The following is a 13,374-nucleotide window of genomic DNA, read 5'->3' on the forward strand; positions in this document are numbered from 1 at the left end:
ACTACAGGGACACAACCACATCAATGTTTATAGTAGCACAATTCACAATAGCTAAACTGTAGAGCCAACCTAGATACCCTTTAGTAGATGAATGGATTAAAAAAAATGTGGCATATATACACAATGGAATATCACTCAGCAATAAAAGAGAATAAAATCATGGCATTTGCAGGTAAATGGATGGTGTTGGAGAAGATGATGTTAAGTTAGCCAATCCCCAAAAAACAAATGCCAAATGTTTCCTCTGATATAAGGAGGCTGATTCATAGTGGGGTAGGGAGGGGGAGAATGGGAGGAATAGAGGAACTCTAGATAGGGCAGAGGGGTGGGAGGAAAAGAGAGGGGCAAGGAATTAGCAAGGATGGTGGAATGTGATGGACATCATTATCCAAAGTAAATGTATGAAGACACAAATTAGTGTCAACATACTTTATATACAACCAGAGGTATGGAAAATTGTGCTGTATATGTGTAATAAGAATTATAATGCATTCCACTGTCATTTATTTTTTTAAAAAATCAATTTAAAAAAAAAGTGGTTGAATTCTCTCTTCATTTAGCTCTTCTCCTGTCTCAACTTGCTGAATTCCTGAACCACACAGGACTGAAGCAAGGGGCAAGGGGGGGAAAGAGGCCAGAGGATGGGGGCAGGGGAGGCAGGAAAGTTTAAATTGATGGACACTATCATAATGACCAAGCATCATCACTTTTCAGTGTAAGCAGTATTGAAAACTCACTTTCTCTTTGCTTTAGTCAGCTTTTTTATTGCTGTGATCAAAAAACAGGACAAGAACAATTTTAGAGGAGGAAAAGTTTATTTTGGGGCTCACGTTTTCAGAGGGCTCTGTTATGCTTTGGATATTAGGTGTCCCCAAAAAGCTAAACAATGCAAAAGGTTTAGAGGAGAAGTCAGTGAAATAATCCCCTGATAGGATTAACTGAGTGGTAACTGATTGTGGGTAGGGTGTGGCCAGAGGAGGTGAGTCATTGGGGCATGTCTTTGGGGTATACATTTGGTGAGCAGAGTTAAGTCTCTCTCTACTGCCTGATCATCATGTGAGCCACTTCCTTCCACCACATTCTTCCGCCAGGATATTCTGCCTCACCTTGAGTCCCAAGGAATGGAGCCTACTGTCTATGGATTGAACCCCCAAATAAACTTTTCCTCCTCTACAGTTGTTCTGGTTGGGTCTTTTAGTCACAGCAGCAAAAAAGCTGACTGAAACAGGTTCAGTCCACAGATGGTCTACTCTATTCCTCAGGGCCTGGGGTGAGGCAGAACATCATGGCAGAAGCATGTGGCAGGAGAAAGCAGCTGTGGACATGGCACTAGGAAACAGAGAGAAAATGAGCCTCCAAAGGCATGCCTCCAATGACCCACTTCACACCTGCCTACAGTCATTCTTGATTAATCCCAATCAGGGGATTATTTCACTGATCAGGTTGAGAGTCTCATAAGCCAATCATTCCACCTTTAAACCTTCTTGTATTGTATCACATATGAGTTTTTGGTGGACACCTAATAACTAAACCTATAACACTCTTGTAGATACTGTGTTAAAAACACCTGAGATAATCAACTTAAAAAGATTTATTGTGGCTCATGGTTTGTGGGGTTTTAGTCCATGATCCACTGACCCTGTTGCTGTTGGCAGCTCATCATAGCACATGGTGGAGGAGGCTGATCACCTCATAGCAGCTGGAAAATACAGAGAGAGGACACATCCACAATGACATAACTTACTTCCACTAAGCCTCACCCCCTAAAGGTCCCACAACTTCCTAACAATGCCACAGGCTGAGAACTAAGCCTTCAACGCTTGGGCCTTTGAGCAACATCCAAGATCCAAACTATAGCAAGGATTTTTGTGTCTGGCCATTGATCTGAAGTGGCCTTGGTGGAGGTGAACACGTCTCTATTTAGGCTGTTCATTACTACTTCCTTCTCTCCTAAAAAGCTGGCAGTATAATCTTTGGTCCTTTGTAGACAGAACCTGGAAAACACTCCATACCTCTCTCTCAAAAATGTTCTATATCCCGGAGAAATGATTAAATAATCTCTTCTGCACAAACTACGGAAGTGAAGATTGTTTCTACTTTAGAAACACTTCCATTATTCTGATGCCAACCATCTCTTCTTTACATTTGTCAGGTGACAGTCGCACATGAGTCTATGGTCAGCTCCATACTACCGAGGACATACACTATATTCTCTTGAGTAGTCATAAGGTGCTGATCCCCACCTTGGGGGACCCATAAACCAAGGAGAGCTCTATCCAGACTATCAACCTTTCATACATTTGACAAGGTGCATCTCCTTTGGAAATTCTGCCTAGAGTCTAGACTCTTTGTAGAATTTACTCTGTATTTTGGTGGCTCAGCCCAAACTTAGCATTTTAGTTTCTTGTTCCAAACGGTTAGTAATTTTCATCTCCATGTCTATTTATTTTGTTGCTTTCTCTGGAATTGCCATCTATACTTCTCCAATTTGCCCATCCGAATCTGAGCTTTTCTGCTGAGTGTCACAGCCCACCCGCCATCTGGTCCAGGACACTTTGCCTGGCTTCCTTCTGGAGCCAACACTGTCTTCAGTAATTACTGTTATCAATACATGAAGTTTGCCCTTAGTGTTTCTTTTCCATGGAATACAAAGATAGTCACCTTAATGAGACAGAGTGACAGGGGGGTCAGTGGTAGAACATGTGTTTAGCATATGGGAAGCTCTGGGTTCAATTCCCAGAACTAAATAACAAAACAAACAAAAACCAGAGAGAGACAGACAGTGTGACTCTATAGCCCACAGACTGGACTGTATGTGAAATATAAAGATATATCTCAAAAGTATGCTGACCCTAAGGAGAGCTACTGAGTCTAAGAAAAGTAGGACAAAGAGAAGTAAATATTTGGCATGCACATCCAGGTCCAATAAATTTCTTTGAATGAATGCTCACTACCTAGAAGAGGATATTATGAGGTTCTATGTACTGCATATTTCAAACATTCACTTTTTAAAAGCATTTGAATAGAAAGAGGAGCAACAAAACTCTTGCTCGAATTCAATGTTCCTTTTTTGTCTGATTTATTGAGGTGTAATTGACAAATAAAAATTGTACATTTGAATCCAAGATTCTTAAGCAGACTGGGCTCTCTATTAAAAGTTGAGAGGTAAAACCTGTTGACTTAGAGTAAGGAAATGATTTGAAACCTTTGCAAATGAAGGTCAAATGTTTCTCTATGAGATATTATCCAAGATATTTGGGAGGGAAAAAAAGTTAAAAAAAAAAAAGTTGAGGGGCCAGAAAATGAAGAGCTGCCTTTGCCTATATATTTATCAACTCAAAATTTATTATATTATATTTTAATACTTTAAAGTACAGTGCCATTTTTCATGACACTTGCAAATTATTATTAACCACTAATGGAGGGACCAACTTTAAAATACAGACATTGATTAATTTACAGAGCACTGGTTATTTTATGTTTTAATGACTGTTTGGATTTACATACTAATTATAATGCACACTATTTATGCCTATGCTCTTCATCTTGTCACTTTTTATTTGAGCAGAGAAAATTGCTGGGATGAAATATTATTAAAATTGATAGTGTAGTAAAAGAACTTGAAGACAAAGATCCTCTCAATTAAAATCTATTTTATATATATATATATATATATATATATATATATATATATATATATATATATATATATTACATATAGTATATATTAATCTATTATCATGCTCTTCTATTAATTAAACAATACTGATTTTCTGAATACTCTAAACTGAGGTAGAAATACATTGTTAAAAATATTCTGTAGGTTATTACTAAAATTGTAAGCTATGGCATAGTTGTGACAAGTTCAAATAAACACAAAACCATGACCTTCACCAGATACAAAACCTATAAACATGGTTTCTCAAAAATAGGTGAAACCAAAAATTATGAGATATCAATATCAACTTTTTATTAATCATTGATATTTATAAAGTCTTTCCTATGATATTTATAAAGTCTTTCCTATACTCAGTTTGTGAGAATATAGAAGTATATTCACAAAATAAATGACATTTTAGTATTTATCTTGCACACAAATCTCATTGGCTAAGTTGTTTGCTGCAAGAACTAGAATGAATTCAACTTTACAGTTCATATTAACAACTAAAACAACTTCATAATAAAAATTATGTGTTTTGAAAGATTCTACTAATTTCTGTTTATTCCATTGAAAAAAGTAATTATAAAAATCAACAGAGAATTTGTCATTTCAATTAGGCTTACCAAGGAAGTTACATGAGGGATCATTTTTCTATCTTATTTAGTTGAATCAATCTATATTTATTTTATTTTTGTCTTCAGCTTAAAAATAATTGTAATAATAGAAAAAGCCCTGGAATGGAAATCCAGGAAATAAATTCAGATGTCAGATTTACTACAATGCCCTTGAATAAGTCATTAAGACTCTCAGGGTGTTCAGTATCTTCATTTACAGATGGACATAAAAATATCTGCCTTGTTTATCTCATAAACTTGGTCAAGGCTCAAAAAAGCAATTCGAAAGTATTATTGCCTGAGACAGGTATAGGGATGAATCACAGATCTAGGACAAAGTTCAAGACCAATTCTGCCACAGCCAGCAGTACATCTTTGGTCAAATCCCTTCAGACTCAATTTCTTCCTCCACTAAATGAGGCAGCTGATTTGTAAAGTTTTCCATTCTGTGAGTCTGTAATCTTGTACTGAAAAGATACTCATGAGAAAATTCTCTTTTTTTCTGGTTTTGTTTCCTAGGAAAGCAACATGCTCATTAGGTGCTTGAGATTAATTTTACAATCTGTCTTGCAAATAAAAGAAAGTCACCATTTATTTGGCACCCGCAGGCTCACATCCATTATGAAATGAGGTGTGGCATTAATTGATTAACTACAGAGGAGACTGTTAAATGTCAAATGTAGGAAAGTGGCAGTCATGAAGAATTGTAAGAATGATTACACGGTATGAGATGTGACCATGAAACTAACATTAGGAAAGAATCTGCCCTTGAAATAAAGAAAAACAGAGTCTGTGCTACATTATTTCATGTCCATGTTAAAAATCCACATAATGAGGCAACCAAACATGAGGTACAGCTGCCCTTCTCTGGCAGCTTGTTACCCTTTTAATTACTTGTCCTTTTGTAGTGCTAATCTTGGATTTGGTGTACACCACAACTAAACACAGAACAGCCCATAGGTTAAGCCACCTAAGTTTCTTGCTGTAAGCACTGTGTGAGCAGGAATTTTCATCTGTGTTATTCACTGATGTATCCCAAACAGCAAGTACATAGCAAGCATTGAAAAAATGTGCATCACACAGACGGACTGACTTCCTTTCATTTCCTGCCCTAAATAGATAAGTTACACTCTTTTTAGAATTATTATTCACTTGTCTTTACATCATTAACTTGCTTCCATAAAAAAGAAGCAAACCACAAGAATTTAGCCCAAGGTAGCCCTAATAAAAGGTAGTTTTGTGTGATAGAGAACAACCAACCCAAATGCTTGAAACCTATTTGTCACATTAAAAGAATCTGAATTAGAAGGGAAGGGGGATGGGAATAGGAAAGATAATGGAATGAATTGGACCTTAGTTTCCTATGTACCTATATGAATATACAACCAATGTAATTCCATATCATGTACAACTAGAAGAATGGGAAATTATACTCCACATATGTATAATATGTCAAAATACATTCTACTATCATGTATAACTAATAAGATCAAATAAAAAATAAAATAAAATGAAGAAAAAGAAAATAATTTGAATTAGAAGTCATATTTTTCTTTAATGTAAAATTACTAAGTAATGGCTTGGGAGACTGAGGCAAGAGGATCACTAGTTCAAAGCCAATTTCAGCAAAAGTGAGGTACTAAGCAACTCAATGAGACCCTGTCTCTAAATAAAATACAAAATAGGGCTGGGGATGTGGCTCAATGGTTGAATGTCCCTGAGTTCAATCCCTGGTTACCCGCCCCCAAAAAATTACTAAGAGGACAATCTCAAAGACTGAGAAATTATTTTCTTTATGCTACTAATCAGAGTACTTCAAAAAATAGAAGGAAAAAAAAACCTACATAGAGTTTATAAAATGAGATTAAAAATACATGAATAAAGAGCTATTAATAACTGTCTCTTGTGTTTCTTCCTCTTAAAATTCCAAACAGTGTGGTCTGCTTCATGCCCACATCAAAGCTAGCCAACGGGCTGAGAATAAGAAACGAAGAGAGCATTCAATATCTCTTTCCTGGTGCCTAAACGCATTTTGCAAAAATGTTCTTTGAATCAACAACAAACTTAGAAAACCAGAAACAGAACAGGAGGATAAACCCACAAGTGAAAACAACCATGACATGGTCACACCCCCTTCCAGTTTTCTCCAAAACATTTTTCTTCCCAGATGAACACAATAAGTCAAAGAGCTCTATTTTTAATACATGAGGCTTGGTTGTGGCACAACAGATCAATGAGCAATCTCTTGTCTTCAGGAAAGCATGAGCCTGTGATACAAAATATGTGAGTTTTTAAAATAGCACGTCTGGCATAGAAATCCTCAGAAAGAAAGGATGCATGAAGCCATGAGCAAAGGTTTCCAAGACAGGAAAGTCTCTAAGAGAGAATTTTAAAGTAATGAAAGAGGAAGTGACAATGCATAATTGGGTTCATCATTGCTCAATATTCTCAGGTTATTTTATTTCTCCTCTACCTAGCTATGTAGGAGCTCAGGTTAAAGAAGAAAGGGAATAATTGAAAGGTACCAAGACTAGCTTGAAAACTTCCCACTAAAAGGAGAAAAGTAAAGAATAAATCCAGAGACAAAGGGAGGTAATTTTTTAAAAAAGGAAAGAAAAAATACCAGTGTCCACATAGGTAAGCTATATAGAGATTGGGAGAGTCAGGCAGCCATAGGGTCAGTTTTGATGCTGTTAATCACAAAAGGGATTTTAAATTAGGTTTTGTACCATGTTATCAATGGAACTCCCATGCAATTTCTTAGAAGTCTGTAATAAAGATTTACATCACTTTTTGATTATTAATAAATGTCATTTGTAAATTTATTCCATGAATAGTTATTGAAAGAGATGGTTTGTTGGGGCTATTTTTATACTGGAAGACTTGGTAGAGATGGGCCTTAGGGTGAAGCAAGAAAACACAACAACAACACGAAGAAACGAATCCAGAAGAAGAAAATCATATTCCAATACTGCTCCTGGTTCTATTTTCAGAGAACATCCTTATATAGAAAATGGGGCACAACCATTATGAGAAACAGCATAGAATTTCCTCGAAAAGTCAACAGTAGCAATCTCACCTCTGGGTATATCCTCAAAGGAAACTGAAATCAGCAGGTCAAAGAGTATATCTGCACTAAATGCTCAAAGCAGCAGTATTCACAATAACCAAGGTATGAAATCAACTAGTGTGTCTACCAATAGATGAACAGATAAAGAAATGTGGTATAGACATAAATGGAATACCATTTAGCCTTCAAAGAAGACATTTTATCTGGAGATGTACTGTAGAATATGGTGAATATAATGAATAATAATCTTCTATACTTGAAAATTGCTTTGAGAAGAGATCTTAAATGTTCTCACTACAAAAAAAAAAAAAATCCAGAGTGCACGAGGTGATGGTTAATTAGCCTGATTTTATCAGTTTGTGATGTGGACATATAACATAGCATACCCGAGACACCATGAATATATACATTGTGTTCTCTGCTTCAACTGATGGACTGATGGAGCTCAACCATTCATCTTGGAGACTGTTGGTTCCCTAGACAAATTCTTTCCCACAGTAGTCATCACACTGCTTCATTCTCCTCTAAAGGTTAAAGTCAACCATGACCAGGTCTCACAAATCTCTCCTGAGTTGTGATTAAGTATGACCCGATTCCAAGCACTGTTTGTCTGAGAAATGCCTTCTACCTAGATGGACGGGCATCAAAATTGCCAACAATAGTAACTCAAGGCTACTTCCATTAAAAATTTGGTCCTTACTCTTTTTAAAAAAAAAAAGAAAGAAAGAAAATTACTACAATGCTTTCCCTAGATAATGACACACATGAAAAGCGTTCTCCATGATTAACAATGGCATTTGTCTCGTAGCCCGTGCCAGGAAGGGAAGCATAGGGGCAGTATAGTGACAGAGATCTCTTCTAAAAACAGAATACAGTTCATTCTTCCAGCTCTTCCAGGGGAAACTGGATGATGAGTGTGTTGATGTCTTTTAAAAACAATCTGCCTCATGCTCTTAGATCCCTATCCTGATTAGTGGCTGACCTATATATTTTTGGCAACACTAGTGCCCTACAGGGCCTGATGATTTGACAGGCATTTAAGGTCCTCGGTGAAGATGAATTTTGGAAAAAGCCAAGATAAGCAGACTAATTTCCTACAAAAGTATTTCTTCTGATCTTTGAAATGGTACAGAGTCCACGTCAGTGGATCATTTCAAGCAAGGAAAAGTTTGCCTTATAAAGACTGCCAGTGTAAACAAATTGATCCTCCAGCCCGTCACATGAGCCAGATGAAGCACTCTCTTGCTGGAAGCTGCGGTGACTCTACCTAGAGAGCCCAGAGAGGGCAAACTAACACGCTAGATCACATTTCCTGAGTAAATTATCATCTGTTTCTAATGTATGTGGTGATCGTAAAGGTATTGTGAAGATCCAATGTGACAATACACAGTCTACTGTAGTCCCAGGCAGGATCGTTCCCATATAATAGAAACACATTCAACATATTTCTCAGATTGTGAGAAGGAATATAGAAGGGAAAAAAAATCATTTCATTCTTTTGTAGCTTCAGTTTTAGACTAGAATATCTCTAAGGATATCAAAAGTATTATAAAATAATATTATCTAATTTGAATTTTGATTTTTATGACAAATATTTCAAACATCATTTTTTTTTACAACAAAGTAATAAGGAAGGTGACCTCTGAAATATTTATTATTTCTACAAGAATTGCTTTGCCCACTGGGCTTCTTTGGTAGATATGTAATTAATTACCATGTTAGAGAAATGAAAGGAGTTTTAGGTAAGAGTTTAGAAACAAGGAGACTAAGACTGAAAGGGAATACCAGACCTCGCATGAAGAAAGATGTCTACTTGGTCTCCTTGCACTGATACCATCCATTAAGACACTGAAATGATACTAAGTCCTCCTTAGACGGCATGTTCGTACAAATAAGGGGAGATGGACATTTGTAAGATAATTATATACCACTGGCCAACAGCTTCAGTGTAATTTACTGCCTTTGGTTGTCACAACAACTTTGCAACATAGGTATTATTAGCACTAATAGGAAACTGAGCCCATTAAAAAACATGAAAGCAAGTAGAAACAAAGGTGGGACCTAATGACAAAAGGCCAGTCCATTTCACTGAGTCTCAGTGCCTTCTGGAAAGTTGAATCCTGCAACACCCTTCCTATTTAAAAATTTTTTTCCTAAGTTTCTGATCATTAAACAATTAAGCTGAGACCTAACAAACCAGAGGATAAAACTACCCCACGGTCACATACCTGTGGTGGAGTCAATGGTAAAGAGGGATGACAGGTCTCCCGGAATGAGTTCGTAAGCCACCGTGCCATATGTCCCAGAATCCCTGTCCGTGGCGCGGACACTGATGATCTCAGTGCCTGGCTGGGTCTGGCCACTGATGCTTGTCACATAGGTCGATGGGTCAAACACAGGATGATTGTCATTCACATCCTCTAGTTCCACACGAACAAAAGCCTGGGCACTTAGCCCTCCCTGTGGGATGAATGAGTGGTGATGAGTGAGCTGAATATACTGGCATAAAGCATAAATGGCAATGATCCTACAACAGACTTCTCAAACAACAAAATATCATTGTACAGATACAGGTATACATATATATGCCCTCACATATATACACATATGTGCACACACATATTTCATTTTACTTTTAATCTTGACATGACTTCCTATATGATGGCATGTATTTATATTTCAGTGCTGATTCTTAAATATGAATGAGATAGGGCTGGGGTTGTGGCTCAGTGGTAGCATGCTTGCATAGCATGTGTGAGGCACTGGGTTCAATTCTCAGCACCATATATAAATAAATAAAATAAAGGTCCATCAACAACTAAAAAAAAAAAAAGAAAAAGAATGAGATTACCACTAAAAGAGCTTATAAGCAAAAGTTTCAGAGTAAAGGCCAAAGATATTTAATGAAAGTTGTTCTGATGCCTGAAAAAAAACTAAAATTACTTTTATCTCTAAAATAATTTGAAGTGAATATTAGTAAGTGCTAAATAAAAGGGATGAGGAAGTATCAGAGGTGGATGCACCAATGAAACACGTCACTCAGAGGTATGAGTGATTTGAGTATAGATTTATATATAGGAGCTTGACTTCAGTTATCTGGAAGATTAAAAAAGAGAGGAAAGATACAAAGGCTCTGTGGCAAGAGGGCAGTGCGCCCCCTGTGGCCTGTTCAGGAACAGCAATGGAGGCCCTGGGGCTGATGTCAGGCAGGGGCAGGTCATGCAGGCTCTGTGAACTTCTTCACTGGAGAGTTTTAAGCACAGGAACAGTTTATTCAACTTCAATTTTAGATAGATAGATAGATAGATAGATAGATAGATAGATAGATAGATAGATAGATATTCAAATATGCATGCATTGGTCTTTTATTTGCAGTCCTGGAGATTCAACTCAGGGCCTCAAGCATGCTAGGCGAGAGCTCTACCACTGAGCTACACCCTTACAAGGTCTTGCTAAGTTGACCAGGCTATCCTTGAACTTGCAATCCTCTGCCTCGATCCGATCCTCTGAGGAGCTGGGATTACAGGCGTGCACCACAGCACTCTGCTTTTAATTGTTGTCCTGGCTACAGTGCTCACAACAGACTGGAAGGCCGTGAAGAAAGGTCCCAGTGAGGGTGCTCACGGAACACCAAGCCAGGAGTGGACCAGCCCAGACAAGGAAGGAACAGTGAAGGGACTTATTCCATGTCCTTGGGATCACTATTGCTTTGATTGCTTTGGAAATTGGAATTTTTTAGGCTTGAGAAAGGTGACACAGAGCACAAAGCAGTGAGAAGTGGATCCCAGACTATTTATTTTGTGTCACCTCCATGTAAAACCAAAGAGAAGGGGAGCAAACAAAATAGAAGAACACTGCCCCCTGCAATTTTTCCTTTTCTAAAGCATAACATCTGTTCCTACTTTCAGGCCCCATTTTCCATTGCTATCTGGTACATTTTGACACTTTCCAGTTTTGACAAAAATCCTTGGTAAGTCACAGGAGCCTGGATTTCCTCATTTATACACCCCCCTCCTTTTTTTTCCTTTTTCTTTTGTTCTTTTTGTTCCATTTTCCCACTGCGGCAGGGAGGCACTGAGCAAAGAGGAACAAGAATGACAGTGAAGGAGGCTTGGCATGAGACTAAAAGAGGCCTGCCGCTGTGCGGATGGGAGGAAGCGCATGTGGAGGGTGAGGCAGGGCAAGAAAGACGGCATTGTTCAGGGTGAAACTGACAATGGATTTGGAAATGGCTCTTATAATTCTAAGGTCCCTGTATACCAGACTTTGAGGACTAAAAAGGAATTGAGAAACAAATCTTTAGCAATAGTGATTTTTCCATGTTCCAAGTTGGGTAAAGTTCCACAGCCCTCCCTGCCAGTTACCAGTTAGAACAGGAGAAGTGAGGACTAGTCATGATTGGAATAGAACAGTGCTCACACATCCTTCTGGCCTGTGAACAAACAATACAGACAGGCCTGCACCTTCAGCAAAGTAAAATCACCTGCAGGTGTCTGGGTAGGTACTGGAAGAGGGGACCACAGACTGATTATAAGCAAGCAGAAAATCCATGACATCTGACATGTACTCTACTTTTCCTCCAAAGAGCCTGCCTTCTCAGATGTGTTTTTTTTTTCTTCCTCTTTGGTTTCTCCTCAAGTTCAAGCACTCAGGCTGAAGAAGGGCTGAAAAGGCAGATGAGCAAAGTACCAAAAGACTGGGGGAAAATATGAAGAAATGAACATTTCTCCACTCTAAGATCCTTAAGAACAAAGAACTTAATTCCAAGAACATCCTCAACCAGGCAATGCTATTAAAAAAAAATCAGCAAATGTTAGACAAAGTGAATGGATTTATTGTCACAGAATTTTGCAAGGAAAATGGACACCTCAGTCTCCCTTTTCTAGAAATTCAATTTTTTTACCTGCTGAATTCATCAAAGGAGGTATCTTCCTATTTTAATAACCATTTATGTGTATTTTAGGTGTATCTTACATGTATTTTTTCTTCAATTGTTATAGTCTTCCTTTTTAAGGTTTTTGTGGGTTTCTTCCTATCACAGATAAGAAATCGAAGCATAGAGAAGCTTGGTGACTTGGTACAGGAGACTATAAATAGCACATCTGCAACTAGAACAAAGATTCGTCTATCCTCAAAGCCTCTGGTGACTTCTTTTAAATTGAGGTTCTTTTACTCTGCTCTGCTGTGGCATAAATTCTACCTCTCCTGTAAGACTGGCTTTGCATGGACTTGACCTTACAGAATAAAAGAAAAACAGGGCCCCTGTTTTTAAGGAACTCACTGTCTATAAGACAGACTCTAGGTGGCTAGGTCTGTGGTAGGGCAGAACAATTCAGAGCCAAGAGACTGAGTTCAGTGTCTGGCTGTGCCAACATCTGGGCGTGTAGCCTTGAGAAATTCAGGTGGCCCAAAGCTAAGCCACCTCTTCCATGAAGCTGGGTCATCTGAAGACCTGTCATTGAAATGAGTGGCACAATACAGATAAAAGCATTTTTAATGATTAATAGCCATCAAATATAATAGAAGAACACTGCAAGTTAAATAATTGGAGTCAGAGAGATTTGTCTTAGAATTAAGACTTTCCATTTTAGAAAGGTAACAGAAGATAGCAGGGTCTGGGGTAACAAGAGCAACAAAGTAGGTGAATAGACACACTTAGAAGGATTTTAAGAATGTGATTAGCTTCATGTAATGTCAAATAAGTTTTGTCACCAGATGAGTTTTTAAAACTTCTCCTTTTAAGGATTGGGAAGCAATTCAGGTGTAGATGCATGATTCGCCTGAGCTGTGAGCACCGGATTAGAGGCCACTTCAACCCTGTAGCCACCCTTCAAAAACTAACAAATCTGGGCTGTATTCTGTATGCTGAAGGCCTCCATGGTCACGGTTCTCCAGCTGCCAAGCTGCACGGCCAGCCCACTAATCCCTGCAGAGAAGTGAGCTTGGTTGTGGCTGCACGGAGCCCACCACGCTGGTGTGGGTTGAGGCATGTTGCTCCAGGGCAGAGCTGAGCTAGGGGGACCAGACCT

At 38.2% G+C, this 13,374-nt stretch overlaps 1 protein-coding gene across 2 annotated transcripts in view; it reads right to left on the reverse strand.

The window, feature by feature from the left end:
* Positions 1 to 13,374, reverse strand: part of Dchs2 (dachsous cadherin-related 2) — a 261,750-nt gene that overhangs the window by 112,969 nt on the left and 135,407 nt on the right. For both annotated transcript variants that reach the window (XM_048813546.1, XM_015484405.2), the window contains exon 3: positions 9,574 to 9,805. In XM_048813546.1, the coding sequence (XP_048669503.1) occupies positions 9,574 to 9,805 (232 nt within the window). The remainder of the gene's footprint in view (positions 1 to 9,573; positions 9,806 to 13,374) is intronic.

This window comes from Marmota marmota, unplaced genomic scaffold (genome assembly GCF_001458135.2).
Source record: "Marmota marmota marmota unplaced genomic scaffold, marMar, whole genome shotgun sequence".
Lineage (NCBI taxonomy): Eukaryota > Metazoa > Chordata > Mammalia > Rodentia > Sciuridae > Marmota > Marmota marmota.